The sequence below is a fragment of the Canis lupus genome, chromosome 31, assembly GCF_003254725.2.
Source record: "Canis lupus dingo isolate Sandy chromosome 31, ASM325472v2, whole genome shotgun sequence".
NCBI classification, from domain to species: Eukaryota; Metazoa; Chordata; class Mammalia; order Carnivora; family Canidae; genus Canis; species Canis lupus.
In genome coordinates this window covers 38,535,879-38,554,244 of record NC_064273.1, presented here as the reverse complement: position 1 = coordinate 38,554,244, position 18,366 = coordinate 38,535,879, and the positions used below count along the sequence as shown (strand labels likewise).

Sequence of the window (18,366 nt, the reverse complement as noted above, 5' to 3'; positions counted from 1 at the left end):
CTTGAGTGCATTCCTCCTCCCAAGGAAACCGCCTCGCCCGCATGCTTGGCACTCGGGGAGTCAGGAGCCTGGCGCATGCTGGCCGAAAGCAGAAGCGGGCGGATCTGCGGGCGGACCTACGAGCGCTGTGCGCACACCTGGCAGTGAGGCGGCCGCAGGGCTCCACCACGTGGGGGGGGGCACTAACTAAACACTACCTGCGATGGAGCCGTCGGTGCTCAGCTGCGATAAGTTTACACTTACACACCTGGAACACGAGCCTTGCTCCACTGAATTCCAGGCCAGCAGCACAGGCTGGTCCCCCAAGACTAAGAGGACTGAGAAAGGGAGGGTCTGCAGTCCCCCGGGGACTCCAGAGGGTGACCCACCCCCACCCCCCGACGGCCTCCTGGCCCAGCGCCCCCCTTCTGCACCTCCTCTCCGTCAGGTGCCAGGAGCGAGCCCCCGCTGGGCCTCGGCAGCTGCGAGGGGGCCGGGCATCGCCGAGGGAGGGCTGCACGCAGGCTTGGGGTAAACAGCGGGCAACGACCCGTGAGACGCCGGGAGCTGCGGACGCCCGTCTTCTGGAAATCACCCACCCTGCGGCGGGGGCGGAAGGGAAGGGCGCCCGGGCTCAGAGGCAGGGCTGGGGCGCGGTACCCAGCTTCCTCTTCCTCCCCCCAGCACCTCGCCGGCCCTGGGACCGGGTTCCTTGCTTCCACTCGGCTGCTTTTCCGAAAGCTCCCAGAACTGCTCGCGCCCCCGCGTCCGTCCCCGTGGAGTGGGAACCGTGACGTCCCCAACTGCCGCCGCCGAGGAGAAGGCGTCCGGGCCGCGCGTGGCCCTACGGGGTTCAAGTGGCCGCGGGAGGACGCAGCCGCCCTCCTCGGCTTGAGGACTCCCCGCTTTCCACAGGCTCCTTCGCTACATTGTACGTCAGGGAGTGGAACGACTTCTGAGTGTTTTGTAAATGTTTCTACTCCGTGAAGGAAAGCGCAGGATCTGGAGATAACCCAGACACGCGGGCATAAATAGATGACTGATTCACCGAGTGCACAGGAGCGGGGGGGGGCGAACGCAGCCGCCGCTGACTACCTGCGCACACGGTGACAACACGTCAGTCACTCGTGCCGGGGGCGCGGGCAGCTGCTGCCACCTGCCGCCGCTGTCCTGAGCCCTCGGGGAGGGGGCTTCCGCCGGGAGGGCAGCCTGATGGAAGGCAGGCTGGGGGAAAGCAGGACACGCGGAGGTGAGGAGGTGAGGGTGCAGCGGGGGGAGCCCCGGAGACGGCTGGGGCGAGGCCCAGGGCTGCGGGGACGGGACGGGACGGGACGGGTCAGGATGGGATGGCAGGCCCCTGGAGGCCTCTGAGGTGGGGCAAGGTGCAGGGCAAGGTGCAGGGCTCGGGCAGGGCAGCGAGGGGTCCGTCTCCGCCCATCAGGCTCTGACGGGGCTGCTGGCCGGGATGGGGCACCAGGGGACCCAGGGGAGGAGGCCGCCCAGGGAGGCGGGCCGGAGTCCCCGAGCCGTCAGACGGTGAGGATGGCGCCACAGAAGGGAGACCTCCTCGGCTCCGCGAGCACCAGGCCACACTAACCTCGCCCCAGGCCCCACACGCAGGAAGCGCAAACACTAGCAAAGTTACCCGCCCCCCCAGAGCATCCCGAACCTCCGGCATCGGCTCCCCATCCGAAAACCTGGGGGGGATGCGCTTGTGAGGAGTAACTGACCCAAGTACAAGGGCTCCCAGCTCCTGCCAGTCCCGCCGCCGAAGCCGGCTGCAGGGGGAGGTGGGGAGACTCTCTCGCGGGCTCCCCCACGGGGCGCAGACCCGACGCGGGGCTCGAACCCACAACCCCGACATCGTGACGTGGGCTGACAAAGGTCGGACGCGAGGCCGACCGAGCCACCCGGTGCCCCTGCTGCTCGGACACCCGTCTGTGTCTCACTAACCACACGCATTCCAGATCGCACACACGCAGGTATATTCACGTTCTGCACATCCCACACCCAGGGACAGGCGACGGCAGGTTCGAAGGGAACCTGATGCAAAATGATGCCCGTAACTCAAGGATCTTCACCTCGGGTCCTGGCCACGGAGCATCACCACGACTCCGAGTTCCAAGGGCCCCTCCTCTCGCCCCTGCCTCCTCACCCCTAGACTCCACCCCGCTCACCCCATCGCCGCTGCCTCAAGCTCTGCCCAGGGTCCAGGGGAGGACACACAGCCGGCCCCTACGCGTGTCTCTCGCTCACCTCCGCTGTGACCTCCCATCAACGACTGGACAAAGGCTGCTGCCCCCCCCCCGCCCAGCTGCTCCAGCACGCAGGGCTCCTGGGCAGGAAGAGCCGGTCTCCTCTGGGCATCACCGTGGCGCCCCTGTCGACAGAGGCCTGCCCAGCAGGACCCCAGGAGGAGCCGCCCTGACGCCACCTCCTCAGCCCCGTCTCCTGAGCCCACAGACAAAGGAGCTTCGAGGCAGAGGTCTGCCCTGCTGCCTGGCTTAGCCTCCCCGCTGGAATGTTGGCCCGAGGAGGCGAGGCCTTCTCCTTCAGAGTGCGTCCTTCCACGATGACTCACACAGAGAACCTGTCACTGCGGGAAGGGGCGCCCAGAGGAGTCGAAACCAGTTCTCCCCGGGCACGGGCACGGGCGACGGGCACACGCAGGCCGGCGAAGGCTTCTTCACGCTCCGTCCCGCTGGGTCAACTCCTGAGGTTGGGATTTCAAAACTCTGAGCCTAAAAAAATAAAAACCCAAAAGGGCCGCAAACAACACAAAGCAGCACATGCAAGGAAGCGATCCGGCCACTTGAACAGGTAACTCTAACAGTGGCGCTTCGGCGTCGTGGGGGCAGGGCGGCCCCAGGAGGTGGGCGGCCGTCCCGGGCGCAGGCAACTCAAGCGCAAAGCAGGGGGCACACCGTGCTAGTCCTCAAAAACACGACCAAAGTCGGTGAATGAAGACGCCGACGTCTAGTTAAAGCTAGTGACGCTTTCCGAAGTGAGTCAATTGTGCTGATAAAGCAAAGTGCCACCTCCACCTGCATCTTTCTATAGGGATGCCCCAAGGCACGTCTGGCACCATGAGCTAATGCGAAACTGGATCCTACGTCCTACAGCATGACCCCCAAGTTTCCTGGACTGAGCACAACATTACACCGTCCTTTCAAAAGGGCAGCACGGGTTTACGAGTATTTGGGGTCCAGGTTCCCACGTGCAGAGGTCCCACTCGCCCAGCCTCCCCTCCCCTCCTCCAAGGACTCGCCTCCTGCAATTACCCTTTTCCCCGACATATTGTAAAGTCCTCCTCCACTGGAGCACTCCCGTCAGCCCGGAAACACACTATCACCATCTCCTTTTAAAACGTAAAATTACCGGGCGGCCCGGAGGGGGTGGGTGTGGGGGCTCAGCGGTTTAGCGCCGCCTTCAGCCCAGGGCGTGACCCTGGAGTCCCGGGATCGAGTCCCGCGTCGGGCTCCCTGCGTGGAGCCTGCTTCTCCCTCTGCCTGTGTCTCTGCCTCTCTCTCTCTCTCTGTCGTGAATAAATAAAAATAAAATCTTAAAAAAAAAAAAAAAGTAAATTACCGGACTCCCTGGAACCCATGACCCGTCCAGCTCCGGGCCACACTCTGCCCCCTTCTAACAAAACTCCTCCAGAGAATCCGGGTCCCAGGCGCCTGGACGCTCCCGGGCTCCTCCTCACGGTGGGTGTTGGCAGGCCCCCTCCTCCCGCGGACCCCTTGCCGGGAGCCCCGGGCTCCCCCCTCACCCATCTGCTCGTCTCCTGTCTCCATCTATACTGACTGCGCAGCCCACGGCTTCAGACGCCAGCAACAGGCAAATGACTCCCGAATTTACATATTTGGCCCCAACCTCTCCGTGAGCCCAACCTTGAATTTCCACTTGTATCCAAACATCTCCACTTGGATGACTAATCATAAAAATAACAGGCAAAGTAAAGCCTCCCCGGTACTGGGTAGAGGTACTATTTTAGGCACTTTACATTAGCTCGGTTTATTGACCCAACAACCGTAGGATAAAGGTTGCCACTACTCTCCCTAATTTATGGATCAGAAAACCGAAGCAGAGATTAAACAGCTTGCTCTAGATCACACATCTGAGATGCGGCGGCACACAGATCCGCGGGAGCTCAGGGCCCAGTCCGTGGGCGTGAGCGCGGAGGCGGCGCCCTCCCCGCGGCCAGTCCCCAGCGCCGGCTCCCGCGGACCCGCCGGTCACGGTCACGGCCGGCGCCAAGTGCTCATGCGGACAACCTCGGGGTCATCCCGGGATGCTCCAACCCCGACGGGCCCGCCTACGGGACACGCCACACGTCGCCGGTCCTGAGATGTGCAGGCTCCCGCGTCCGGACTCTGGCGCCAGGACGCCCGCATGCCGGAGTCTCCCGGTGCCGTCAGCCGGGCAGCAGGGGACGGCGGTGGCTCGGCTCGGGCACGCGGGAGACGGGGCGACACAGCCCATCCACAGGTCAGTCACCAGAGGGCCGGACACCTCTCCTGAACCCGCGCCGGGGAGACCCGGAGGCACCCAAACTCACGGACCGGGTGTCGGCTGCCCAGCAGGCGCCCCAGCCCGTGGCGTGCCGAGGCCTCTGGGACGCGGGCCGCAGGACAACGCAGAGGGGCGGCCCAGGGACATCTGCCCGTCAAAGGCTGGCTGGGAATGAGACTCTAAACGGAAAGAAATCTTAGAATTACTGTATCTTATTTCACTGCTGTTTCACCCCCCCTTTTTTTTGAAGGCACAGTAGTATGATTTTAGAAGTCTGTGCTTCGGGCAGCCCGGGTGGCTCGGTGGTTGAGCGCCACCTTCGGCCCGGGGCGTGACCCTGGGGTCCCAGGATCGAGTCCCGCATTGGGCTCCCTGCATGGAGCCTGCTTCTTCCTCTGCCTGTGTCTCTCTGCCTCTCTCTCTCTCTCTGTGTCTCTCATTAATAAATAAATAAAATCTTTAAAAAAAAAAAAAAAAGTCTGTGCTTCGCATCCAAGAGCACCCTGAAGAAGTAGAAGTGAGGTGGGTCCGAGCAGCAGGAAAGCACCACCTCCTGTGTACTCGGCAACACGTTCCCACCAACAGCTCGGAGCCAGAGATACAGCCGGCGGATCTGATGTCACCCCCCGCGGCCACCGCGTGCCCCCCTGCACACCCCCTGCCTGCGGCCGCCCCTCACGTGTCACTGTGCCCAGGTCGCCCACAGGTATCACGGGAAGAGCATCACGGGGCCCGCCTTCAGGATGATCACGAGATTTAGGCCGACGTATGTGTGGCGTCTAAGTAGGCGGGCGAGTCACAGGTGCCGGATGAGCGTCAGCTGCCCAAGGGCCAGGCCAGGGTGCTTCTTTCAGAGCCAGAGGACCACATTCCCTCATTCAAAACCCTCTAAAGTCAACTAGGAAGAAGGAAACAAGGAGGGAGGGAGGGAGGGCCGCCCCCTGAAGGCTTCCAGTCCTCTCGGGGCTGGGCCTCCCTGCCTCCCACTGGCCTCCCCACAGTTCAAGCACAGGACCGGGAAGCTGCCCCGGAGCCCCCTCTGCCCGCCCGGCAGCACCCAGCTCCCTCCCACCCTGCGCCCCTCTCAGGCCTCGGCACACCCTTGATTTTATCATTTTATCGTATTTGCACTTCCTGGCACCTACGACTTCAGCTGGGGCTCACCGTCCCCCTCCTCCCCGCTGCCCTGAGCCCCATGAGGCCAGGCACCCACCCTTACTGGGCTCACACCCGGGCCTCCAGCACCTACAACAGGACCTGGCGCATGCTGAACACCTGCTGGTGACCCCGCGGTAGAAACAGAGCTGACCCAAGGGCAAGCAGAATTTCTCCGCACTTCCAGTAAAAACAGCAGGTACCTCCCGGCCACCACGGCCTCCCCGCCCCACCCTCCCTTTGATCCATCACGAAGATGCCAAGCTGAAAACCAAAGCCGTTCTCTTTGCACACTCCCAGAGCACCTTACACACTCGGGGCGGAGAAGAGCCCCACTAGTCAGATCACGTTCCCACAACGTGGTAACTTGATACCAATGGTCTGGCCACACGGAGACCTCTCTCGGCCCAGCATGTTCCCTGCCGTACCCCACGCGGAACACGAAAAGTCACTCAAGGAATAAGGACGCGCTAACTGCTTCAACGTACAATTTCTTTCTTTCTTTTTTTTTTTAATTTTTATTTATTTATGATAGTCACACAGGGAGAGAGAGAGAGAGAGAGAGAGGCAGAGACACAGGCAGAGGGAGAAGCAGGCTCCATGCACCGGGAGCCCGACGTGGGATTCGATCCCGGGTCTCCAGGATCGCGCCCTGGGCCAAAGGCAGGCGCTAAACCGCTGCACCACCCAGGGATCCCCGTACAATTTCTATTTTACTTTTAAGTAAGCTCCACACCCAACGTGAGCTCAAACTCACGGCCCTGAGATGGAGAGTCTCAGCTCCGCTGACTGAGCGGGCCAGGCGCCCGATGTACAATTTTTTTTTCCGATGTACAATTTTTTAAATGAAATTCTCGCTGTTTGCCTTTTCAACCACATATATTATGGATTCACTTTCATAGGGTTTTTAACACCATCATTTCCATCACACCAAATTATGTTTTTTAAAAGACTTTATTGGGGATCCCTGGGTGGCTCAGTGGTTTAACTGCCTGCCTTCGGCCCAGGGCGTGATCCTCGAGTCCCGGGATCGAGTCCCGGGTCGGGCTCCCTGCATGGAGCCTGCTTCTCCCTCTGCCTGTGTCTCTGCCTCTCTCTCTCTCTCTCTGTCTATTATAAATAATGAATAAATAAATCTTTAAAGAAAATAAAAGGCTTTATTTATTTGAGAGAGAAAGAGAGAGAGAACGTGGAAGACAGAGACCACAAGGAGGGGTAAAGGTGACAGGGAGAAGCAAACTCCCCGCTGAGCAGGGAGCCCGACATCACGAGATCATGACCTGACTGAGGGCAGACACTTCACCAACTCAGCCGCCCAGGCACCCAGGCACCCAGGCACCCCTCCCCGTCATACCAAATTATAAATCTTGATAATTTCAATATTCTTAATAATTCACATTTTAGAAAATTAACACACACAAAAAAACAAGTTTTTAAATAAAATTAGAACACTCTAAGCTTTTCAGTTTCACCCTAAGATCGACAATTCCTCTTAAATAAATTTTTTAAAGGCTGGTAAGTATTTCATTTCGCCCATTACCCTCCGAAGGATACTTTCCGACCGTCTCCCCTATTTAAATAACCGCCCCTGTTCACAAGTTCATAAATTTACACAGAGCATCACAGCCTTCCAGGGAATAGAATGAGGGACTAAGGGATTCTGAACTAAAACTTAGGGTTACTAAGGGATTGTGGAGACTAATAAGACATGGCAGGTCTCGGGCAGACCTACGTACAAAAAATAGTCACTGCGACACTGTTCGTCGGAGCAAATATTAAAAGCTACATTAAAACACATCCACAGGGCAGCCCCGGTGGCGCAGCGGGTTGGTGCCGCCTGCAGCCCAGGACGTGGTCCTGGAGACCCGGGATCGAGCCCCCCATCGGGCTCCCTGCATGGAGCCTGCTTCTCCCTCTGCCTCTCCCTCTAGCTGTGTCTCTGTGAATAAATAAATAAAATCTTTAAAAACACACACACACATATTCACAACCGTGTCTGTATCCTGGCTCCTGCGTGGACACACACGGTAACCGGCCACCGCGGCAGAGGGAGGAGAGGAGTCGGCCCGAAGCCTGAGCTCCGTACCTGAGCGTCCGCCGTGCGAGTGGACATCTCTACACCCAGACGTGACAATTCTAACGCTCTACGTTCTAAAGTTTTATAACTCAAGTCCCAGACCCTGTTTCTACAACTGTCATGCCAGTGAAAGGCATTACTGAGGCTGCCAGCGTGTGGGCCTCTCTGGACTCTACCTGGTATCCCCCGTATCCCCCGGCCCTGCAACGGGGAGGCCCCGGCACGCAGCCAGCCACAGAGGAGTACGTGCCAACGGAGTTAAGTCCGCCTTACCCATCCACCAAAGCAAAGTTTAAAGAATTTTCTTATTCCAAAAACCTGAAAGCAACCGGAGTGCGAGCCTGTCAAGTCGCCGAGGAGCGCATTTGCCTCCGAAGGGAGACGCCGTGCACGCATGACGCTGCTGGCCGATTCCCGGTCTTGCCCTCCAGGACCGACTTCATGAGCACGCGGCACCTCCTGATGCGTGTGTCACCAGTTTCTCAGAGCTGGACCAATTCTCTTTTCACCACTGCCCCCTGCAGAAAGGCCTCCTTTTTCCCCTTCCAACCATAGCTTCCGATTTTGTGGGGGATGTAGCTGAATGTATTGGGTCTCGGGCACCCCCGGACGTCCAACCGGGCATCACTCACGGCCGATGCCCTCCTGGGTCCCCTGCCCCTACCTCTAGCTCGGGCGGGGTCTCCGCACCCAGCTCGGCAGGTCTCATCAAATACTGATCACGGGCCTGTCGCGGGCGTCCATTCCGGGAGGCTCTGCCCACCGGAGGGGCCGCCAGGGAAGGCCAGCTAATCCTCCTCTGCCCGGTGCAGCAGGGCCAGCCTGCCTTCCCCCTTCGCCTCTGGGAGACCCTGCGCAGGCGGAGGGGAGCCTCTGCCCCCAAGAAAAGAGGGCAACCCGGAGACATCCGGGAGCTGCTTGCTCTCGAGACTACCCACTGGGTTCGAAACGCAGCTCTGGTGGCACCTTTCAAAGGAATGAAATATACGGGTGAGTTTAAGGGGAAACAAAGAGGATTAGACGAATCCTTCTGCTCCCCAAAGCTCACCGACCTATCATCTTCACTAGGGGACAAAATAAAGAAGCAAGTTTGAGATCAAGCCACTTTTCCCTACACTTGAGGAGTGGAACGTAACCACCAGGGTTTGTTATTTAATAAGGAAACAAAATGTCTTTAGCAGAAGTAACGAACAAAACCTGGTGGCTAAAAATATTGACTGCGAAACAAACACAACCGCGAAACAAACACAAGGTTGCGGGGCCAGGGACCAGGGCAGCTCCTCGGAGGTCACGGCAACTCCGACACCTCTAGGGCACAGCCCCACGGGACGCCCTCCCTCAGACCCATTCAAACCCGGTAAATTTCCTACCGCAGATGTGAACGCGTCAGAAGTCACCTCGGGCCCCCAACCGCCCCAGATTGTTCCCGGTCGCTCCAGGTGCCCGGCACCCACGGTACCTGATCCCGGCCGCTGCGAAGAGCATCCCACGCGGACACCCTGGGGAGGGGACAGCCTCATCCAGGGGGACACAGCTCACCCCAAGGGCGCGCTCTACCCTCCCCGCAGCACACAGCTCTGAGCCGTTGCGGTGCCCTCCTGAAGGGGACGCGGGGTCGGGGCGCAGCCATCCGTCCCTGGGCAGAGAGCATCAGCCTTGGAGCAGACACGCTCCTGCGGAGAAGGGGCTGTCCCCGGCCCGGTCCCCCGTCCTCAGGGGCCCAGCTCCACTGGAGTGCAGCGTCCCCTCCCAGGGGCACAGTGTCCCCTTCACCGTGGGGGGCAGCCTCATCCCAGGGCAGCGTCCCCTCCACTGGGGTGCAGCCTTATCCCGGGGCGCAGGCTCCCGTCTCAGGTGCAGCCTACTCTCCCGGGGGCGCAGTCCCCCTTCACCCGAGGTGCAGTCTACCTCCGCCTGCCCCGACATAACCCGGGTGCAGCTTCATTCCACGGACGCTGCCTCCCCTTCATCCTAGAGCGCAGCGACCCCCCTCAAAAAAATGGGCGCATGTTCACCCCGGGGCGCTGTGCCCCTGCCAGGAGCAGCTTCATCCCGGGGCGCAGCCCAACCCCTATGGGAGCAGCTTAATTCCCCGGCGCAGGACGCAGCTCCATCCCGGGCGCAGTCCCCCCCACCCGGCGCAGCTCCATCCCGGGGCGCAGTCCCCCCGCAACCCGGCGCAGCTCCATCCCGGGGCGCAGTCCACCCCCCACCCCACGCAGCTCCATCCCGGGGCGCAGTCCCCCCCCCACCCGGCGCAGCTCCATCCCGGGGCGCAGTCCAACCCCCACCCCACGCAGCTCCATCCCGGGGAGCAATCCACCCTCCCAATCCTCCCCCACCCCGCGCAGCTCCATCCCGGGCGCAGTCCACCCCCCACCCCACGCAGCTCATCCCGGGGCGCAGTCCACCCACCCCCCGCGCAGCTCCATCCCGGGGCGCAGTCCACCCCCCCACCCCGGCGCAGCTTCACCCCGGGGCGCAGTCCACCGCCCCCCACCAGGCGCAGCTCCCTCCGGGGCGCAGTCCACCGCTCCGGCGCAGCTTCACCCCGGGGCGCAGTCCTCCCCCACCCCCCCACCCCGGCGCAGCTTCACCCCGGGGCGCAGCGTCTCCAAGGGCGCATCTTCACCCGGGGCGCAGCCTCCCGGTCCGCGGCGCAGAGCATCCCGCGCAGACGCGGCGCCCCGGGGAGGAGACGCGGGGCCGTCCCGGGCGCAGCCTCCCCTCCCCGGGCAGCAGCCGCCCGCGGACCCCCGCCCGGCCCGGCCTCCCCACCTGCCCGGCGGCGCTTACATAAACGCGGGCCCGCGGCCGTGTCCAGCCCCGGGTCCGAGCCCCCGCCCGCCCGCCCGCGCTCACCTCGCCCCGGGCCGCTCCGCGCCGCACGCCGCCGGGCTCGGACCGCCAGGCCGCCGGGGCTCCGCTGGGACGCCGGACGCCGGGGCTCAGCGCGCTGGCCGTGGCCTGGCGCGGCCCCGAGCGCGGCCCCGAGCGCCGCCCGACCCCGCCGCCTCCGCCGCCGCCGCTCAGCCTCCGCCTCAGCCTCCGCCCTCCGCCCGCGGCCCGCGGCGCCGGCTCCGCCCTCCCCGCCGCCCCCGCCGCCGGCCGCGCGCACGCCGAGGGGGAGGGGCGCCGCCACGCAGGCCGCGGGCGCGCACGCCGCGCGAGCCTCCTGCGCCCGGGGCTGCGGGTCCGCGCGCCCCCGCCTGGCCGGGGTGCGCGGGGAGGGGCGCGCGGGGAGGGGCCGGGGGGGCGCGGGGAGGGGCGCCCAGAGTGCGCGCGGAGAGGGGCGCACGGGGAGGAGCGCACGGGGAGGGGCGCACGGGGAGGGGCGCGGAGAGGGCGCGCGGGGAGGGCGCGCGGGGAGGGGGGCGGGGGGGCGCGCGGAGAGGGCGCACGGGGAGGAGCGCACGGGGAGGGGCGCGGAGAGGGCGCGCGGGGAGGGGCGCGGGGAGGGCGCGCGGGGAGGGGCGCGGGGAGGGCGCGCGGGGAGGAGCGCACGGGGAGGGGCGCGGAGAGGGCGCGCGGGGAGGGGCGCGGAGAGGGCGCGCGGGGAGAGGGGCGCGCGGAGAGAGGGGCGCGGGGGGGGCGCACCGGGAGGGGCGCGGAGAGGGCGCACGGGGAGAGGGGCGCGGTGCCGGGCGCCGCGGGTCGCAGGTCGGGAGCAGGCCGGGCCTGTCCGAGCCCAGGTGCTGACCTCAGGGGCTGCTCGGCGGCTCTCGGGGTCCCCGTCCCGGTAACGGCGCGTTGAAGCTCCTCTACGGGGCGTGCAGTAAACCGACCCCGGTCTGTGTGTTGACCGACTTTTCCAGGACTGTACACGCGTGATGATAAGCACGTGTACAAATGCCACATTCCCGAAGGCCAGCGTGACCGACCCAAGGCTGCGTTGTGTTCGAGACAGAAAATACACTGAAGCTTAGCAAGGAAAAATCCATATTCTTGGAGGCGGGTGCCGAGGCCAGAGCCTCGCGTGCAGGCAGCGGTCGGGCCTGGCGGGCGGGCTCCCCAGCGCGGAGTCCAGCCCAGACCTCAGGCGTCTCTGGGGACGCCTGCTGCCTCCTCAAGTGTCCGGTGGGCGGAGGAGGCTGACGCGGGCGAGGAGCCGGGCCCAGAGCCTGGCTGGCTGCGAGCGGGGCACCGGCGCCCTCAGTCCGACCGGCGGCCGCAGGGAGCGTCACCCAAGCCCCGGCGAGCGCTGCAGGCCAGCTCGGGGTCGGCCTCGGTGGTGCCCCAGGGAAAGAAGCAGCCCGTCCCCCGTCCCCTGCCTGGGGCTGAGCCCCACGGACACCCCGAGGAGCCCGGGACTCCTGGACGGCCTCTGGGGCTCGTCCTCCACAAGCCGGGGTGCAGCCCCCTGGAGCCCTGTGGGTGCCCGGACGCCCCGAACCACGCGGCTCATCGCGGTCTCTTCTGCCCACGGTCCTGTGGCCAGCTGCTCACGGCGCTCAAGTCCGCTCCACGGGGCATGGGCCGGGCCCACTCGTGTGGCCACGACCAGGGACAGCAGGAGGGCCGGGCAGGCCCGGGCTGCTTCCCCTGCAGCGTGACTCCTGGCAGCAGCGACAGGGGCGGCACCGGGCAGCGCGCGGGGCATGTCGGCCGCCGCCACATTTCCCGAGTCCCGTTGGCCAAGGTCAGCCCAGCCCCGGGTGGTGTGGGACTCACTGCACGGCATCCCCGTGGCTGTCCTCCGCGAGCCACCAAGACCCTCATGCTGGTGCCACCGTGAACACGGGAGCCCCGGGGTCGCCGGCCGAGCTAGGCCGCTGCCACTGCCCCTGCCTCGCAGGAGGGCGCGCAGGGGTGCCTCTCTGCTGACATGGGGGACAGCGATTTCCAGGCACTGGAGCCCAGACGGGGGACGCTGCCAGGTGGTGCAGAGCCCACCAGACGGCGCGCACGCGTGAGGCCAGGGCCCGGGTGACGGATCCTCCAGGCTCGGAGGACAGCCCTCGGGCCCCCTGCTTACTGCCGCGTCAGACACCCGGGCGCCGGGATGTCCCCCGTCTCCCGGCGGTGCTGGCAGCCCGGGGTGGGAACGGCAGGGGCAGGCCCGGCCCGCCCGGCCCCCAGACCGTCTGTTGTTCAGTTCGCTCGTGCGAATTGTGCGAATCTAACATTACTTTCGCGTCCTGGAAAACAAACCTGAGTCTCAAATGCTTGCAGTCCGGGACTCTAGAGGCCCCGGCCCCCGGCCCAGCGACAAGGTGTCCCCTTTTACGTAGGTGCGTGAACCTGTCAGCCGCCGGGCACACGGTCTACACAGCAGCACGAGACCACGGTGGCCACTCTCCCTGTCGCTGGCACAGCCACCGGGCTGGACCCCACAAGCAATCAGCAGCCACTCTGGACACCTTGGGCACCTTACAGGACACAATGACAGGACTTGGGACCCCGGGACACTGGCCCCCAGCAGACTTGGAGATGGGGTGTAACCGGGCGCTCGGGCAGGAGCCTGGGGAGCCCACGCGGGAACTGGGGAAGGAGCAGCGAGGGCCCAGCCCGACCACCCTGGGGCCGCTGGGCTTCATTCACATCCCGGCTCCCGGACAGACAGACGGCAGTTGATCGGAAGCGTTCCAGGCCCGCGGGCATAGCAGCCAGAGGCGACCCACATGACCCGCGTGGGGAGGGACCACCCAGCGGTCGCCGCCTGGCTTCCTGCCCATCCTTTCCAGGCCGTGGGCCTGCCCACACCTCCTGCTCACACCAGGTGGCCGGGGGGGCCGATGCCACCTCCCTGTGACGCCCCCACTCCCGACATGTCCCGGGGAGACCGCGCCCTGGTCATAGTCACCGTTTTCGCAGGCGGGTGACCCGCGTGCCTTGCGGGTGGATTTCAATCGTCCCACTCCGAGGACAACCTTTTTCTTGTTCTTTTGACGTCTGCTCCGCCGCCGTCCCCGAGTCCAACCAAAGCTGCGTCTGAGAAAAATGTGTGTTTCCTTGTTTTATTTAATTCCGCCCAGTGTGCTTGGGAAAGGACACCCACGGGTACTTTTAGATCGCAGTCTAAAAGTAGGCTATTGATTTCTTGGTTTCTAAAAAAGTCAGGAGATAAAACTGCTAATACGAGATAGCCGATATACCGTGATACATTTATTGGAGACAAAATATTTTTTCGTCCTGTGTTTATAAAAAGCATGACACCAGAATGACGAAAACCAGATGGTGCTAAGCTATCAATCAGCTCTTCCTGGGAGCCGGCACGCCGCTCAGCTCACGATGCACCTCCTTCTCTGGGACCCCCAGGCCCCCAGGGAACCCACCCCCGGCCACGGGACCCACCGGACCGGCCCCGTTCTTGCAGTGGCACCTGCCCCCCCAGCTCAGGACCAGAGGCGGGGCTCTGACTCACCGTGACTTCACCTGGAAGCCGGGGCTGGCGTGGAGACAACCCCAGGTCTGTGCCAGGGGCCTGCAGTGCGGAGACGCGGCGTGGTCAGGATCCTCCCTCGCCTGCCAGCACGGGGAGCGGCCCGCGGGGGGGCCACGCAGGCAGGCAGGCAGAGACGGGGCTCCGTGGACAGGCCGGCGGCTCCGTGCCGCGTGTCCTGGGCACAGGTGAGCGCAGGTGAGCTGTGGGTAGCAGGTGAGACCGGGGAAGGGGGGTGTGCTCGGCAGGCCCGAGGCAGGGCAGGATCCAGACTCCGCGCCGCCGCGTGTTAGCCGTGACACCGGCCGGGCTGTGCGGCGTCTCGGAGCCTGCTCTCCACCCACGAGGGGAGCTGTCGCCCGCCCTGCTCAGGCTGGCCCGGCGCCCCGGGGGGAACGGCTCCAGCGGCAGGGACCGCAGGGCTGCGATGGAGGGTCGGTCGCGTGCGTCCCTCCCCAAGGGGCAGAGCGGGCTTCACCACGGCTTTGAGCTGAGCCCTCAGGACGAGGGGGCAGGTGGCAGGGGTGCCCGAGGCAGGGGGAGGAGCATTTCCACTCAATGTGAATTCAGAGAAGACCAGACTTGGTCAGCAGGTGGATCGGGGTGTCATCCCCCCGGCCCCTCCTCCCTCAGCCCCCATAGCATGGGACCACCACCCCCCCCCCGCGGTTAAGCCGAGATGCGAAGGCCGGCGGGGGGCTAAGACACCCGTGTGGGCCCTTTACAGAGAAATGCACCAACTGTTGAGTGAAGCCACGCTCCACCCCTACGCGGGAGCTCGGCCAGCCCATCAAAGAGCACAGACGGTCTCGGGGAGCGAAGGGAATGCAAACCTAAACCGGGGTGCCACTCGTGTGGCCGTGGCGGCCTGGGAGGCGCCCAGGGCTGCGTGTCCCGGTGCTCCTCGCTCCCGCCGGGCCAGAGCAGCGTCGGTGGAGAGTGAGCCTGGAAGCGAGTGCCTGATGCGAGGCCAGGGAAGAGTGGGGCAGGGCAGAGGCAGGAGGGGAGCAGAGGAGAGTGCGGGGGGTGGGGGGGCCCACGGAGCGTCCCCAGGAGGGAAGGTAAGCCCTGCACCGGCACCGGCACCGTGATGAATCAAAAGCAGCGAGACAGACTCGGAGGTCGTGGTGACTTTGAGAAGTTCAGGGGGCGCTGGGGACAGCACTGGCTAGAAAGAGAGGGGACGCCCCGTCTCCTAGAGGAAGCCGACCTCATTTTGACCCAGGAACCTGAGGAAAAGGCAGCAAAGAGACGAAGGACCAGCATCATCCGTAAACTAAGCAGGTAACCGCAGGCCCCACATCCAGGAGCGCGCAGAATTAGAACGAGGGCAGCACCACCAAGCTGGGCTTACTTACCTAAGGTCGACTTGGGCGTGACACGTAAAAACCTGTGCTGCGGGATCCCTGGGTGGAGCAGCGGTTTGGTGCCTGCCTTTGGCCCAGGGCGCGATCCTGGAGACCCGGGATCGAATCCCACATCGGGCTCCCGGTGCATGGAGCCTGCTTCTCCCTCTGCCTGTGTCTCTGCCTCTCTCTCTCTCTCTCTCTCTGTGACTGTCATAAATAAAAATTAAAAATTAAAAAAATTAAAAAAAAATCACCCACCCGAGGCCACGGAGAGCACCTGGACGAGCCTCTCAGCAGATGCAGGGGAGACTTGCTGACACCCCGCATCCCCCGTGCCTAGAAACAAAGTCTTAGGAACTGGGGACACCAGGGAATCTACTTAACCCGGTAGAGGTGCCCACAAGCAGGTAAAACGAGCATGAAACCCCCGGCGAAGTGTGAGACACTAAAATCTCCTAAAATCAGGAACAAACCCAGGACCCTCGCCCTCTCCACTGCTCGGCGCAGCGGGCGCCCCGACGACAGAGCGCCGCACAGCGTGGGCTGGGACGTACAGAGGCTGGAAAGGGAGATGGAAGATGGTCACGGGGGACACAATTACACACACAGGAAATAAAAAGTCATCTGCAGCTAGGTGATGAGATTTAATAAAATCCAGGGGGTCCCCGGGTGGCTCAGCAGTTTGGCACCTGCCTTCCACCCAGGGTGTGACCCCGGGGTCCCAGGATCGAGTCCCGCGTCGGGCTCCCTACGTGGAGCCTGGGTCTCCCTCTGCATGTGTCTCTGCCTCTGTCTCTGTATCTCTCATGAATAAATAAATAAAATATTAAAAAAAAAATCCAGCAAGATCATTGAGTGCAAAGCCCACCCCCCCCACACACACACAGCAATTTCCGTGCATGAGCAACAAACAACACGTAATTTAGAAAAATGGCCCCGTTTTTACAATCGCATACAAAAGTCTGTGTTAAAAATAGATCTGACAGAAGAGGTGTGTGATCTTTAAGGAGAAAAAATACTTTTTAAAAAGTCACGGAAGGAGCAAGTGAACGGAGAGACGCGCCATTCCAATAGCTAGGAGGACGCCGCAGGTCGGGAAGACGGCGCCTCCCCCACGAATTACCTGAAGAGTCCAGGTAATTCTATACATATTCCAAAGGGGATTTTTATGCAACTTGACTTATTCTAAAATATACAGAGAAATATAACAGGAAGGCCAAGGAGCCGGAGTGACCCCTAAGGAGGAGACGAGGTAGGGGGTTTGCTCAGCACCTGTGAAGACGCCCTCCCAAGTTCCTGGCCCCAGGTGTCTCTCGTGAATAAATAAATAAAATATTTTTAGAAATAAATAAAATAGTGAACTAGAACCAGTAAGAGGAGCTTTTCTTTTTCTTTTTCTCGTTTTTGCTGAGTCGTCTCTGCATTATTCGGTTAGCGGTCGTCAGGAGACACTGACAGCAAGTGGAGCTGGGTGGGGAGGGAAGAGACGTGGATGTGGGGTCCCCCACCCCCTCCGGCCTCCGGGCGCCCCTCCAGAGCGGCTGGACCTCAACGCACACCTAGTCCAGGTCCGGTGCAGGCGAGGCACTGGCTCAGGGGCGGGGGCGTCGAGCACCCTGCGCTCGGCAGCGTTCACGGCCTCCCGCTAGAATTCTCAGGGCTCCGGCTGTCGCGTGAGTCACTGGACGCGGCGGCTCCGGAAGGTGCCCTGGAAGGGGACCCTCCCGTGCATGTGGCTGAACGTCTCTGTTGGGGCCCAGAACGTGCACAGAAAAGTACCCACATCAGAAGCGCGCAGCTTGATGAATTAACCCGCGGTGGACACACGTGGAGCCTCCGCCCAGGTCGCCCCCCAATGCAGAGTCGCCTTCCCATCTCCCGTCTGCGCTCCCTGCGGGCTCAGGCGGGTGACCTCCGCCCCGCGGCCCTGCTCCCCGCGCAATTTTGTTGCCATAGGGTCTCCAGGGTGTTGCGGTTCTGCTCATCCTACCGCCGGCGGGGCTTCGGGTGTTCACTGCTGCCGGCGGGGCTTCCGAGGACCCACACGTCCCACTCCTGTCGGGTGTAGCCCAAGTCAAGGGAACACACGTGTCCCGCCGCAGCCAATTTCCCGGAGCGCCGCCCCGCCAGGGCCCCGACGGCAGGCGCCCCTGTTCCCACCACTGGGTGCTGATGGGCTTTCTCATCTGGGCCACTGTTGGGGCTGTGACGGCAGCTCCCCGCGGTCTCCGCCGCTGGCCGGCGCCCTGGGTACCCTGTACCCCTGCTTGTTGCCCACGTGGGTGTCCCTTCCCGTGGAGGAGCTGCTCGGCGTTTTCCTGTTTATTCGCGGAAGCTCCTGTACACTGTGAGCACAGGCCCCTCGCCCGTGGTGTGCAGGTACCGTCCGGGCCAGCAGCGGGCCTTCCCATGATCCTCACCGCGTCTTCAGTGACCGCTTCTTAATGTCACTGCGATCGATGTACCAACACTTCCCCACGGTCGGTGCTTTCCGTGGCCTTATTGACGAGCCCACAGTCGAGGGGACGTGCTCCTGCCACCTTCTCCAGGGTTTATTGTTCCAATTTTCAATCTCAGAGCAGCGATCCACCCGGCCCTGCTTTGTCTGTATGGCGTGAGGTAGGGGTCCGGGTTCACTTGCCGTCGTCGTCGCTTGCATTTGGAATCCGGTTGACCCGGGGCTGTTTGTTTCGGTTCTTGTTAACGGACAATATTTTGCGTAGATAGTTCACACGTAACTCATTAGGTTTGTTCCCAAGAACTCGATGCCTGGGATGATATTTTTAAATGTTCGCTGTTTTGTGGGGTCACCTGCGCGACTCGGTCGGGTTAGCGTCTGACTGCGGCTCAGGTCATGATCTCAAGTCCTGGGATCGAGCCCCACATGGGGCTCCGGGCTCAGTGCCGAG

General features: G+C 63.0%; 2 protein-coding genes across 5 annotated transcripts in view; one reads left to right on the top strand and one right to left on the bottom strand.

Moving 5' to 3' along the window:
* ADARB1 (adenosine deaminase RNA specific B1) overlaps positions 1-11,567 on the bottom strand; it is a 137,379-nt gene extending 125,812 nt beyond the window's left edge. For 2 of the 4 annotated variants that reach the window (XM_049104654.1, XM_049104657.1), the window contains exon 1: positions 11,427-11,567. The gene's annotated coding sequence lies outside the window, so the exon portion shown is untranslated. Of the gene's footprint in view, positions 1-10,588; positions 10,704-11,426 lie in introns of those variants that run through there. The other 2 variants (XM_025462178.3, XM_049104656.1) reach the window with 2 other exon arrangements.
* A 1,927-nt stretch (positions 11,568-13,494) lies between these two features.
* On the top strand, positions 13,495-15,707 carry LOC125754146 (translation initiation factor IF-2-like). Its single transcript, XM_049104708.1, has 3 exons — positions 13,495-13,540; positions 13,912-14,296; positions 14,836-15,707. The coding sequence occupies exons 1-3, from the start codon at positions 13,495-13,497 to the stop codon at positions 15,197-15,199; spliced, it is 795 nt and encodes a 264-aa protein (XP_048960665.1). The 3' UTR covers positions 15,200-15,707.
* The last annotated feature ends 2,659 nt before the right edge of the window (positions 15,708-18,366 follow it).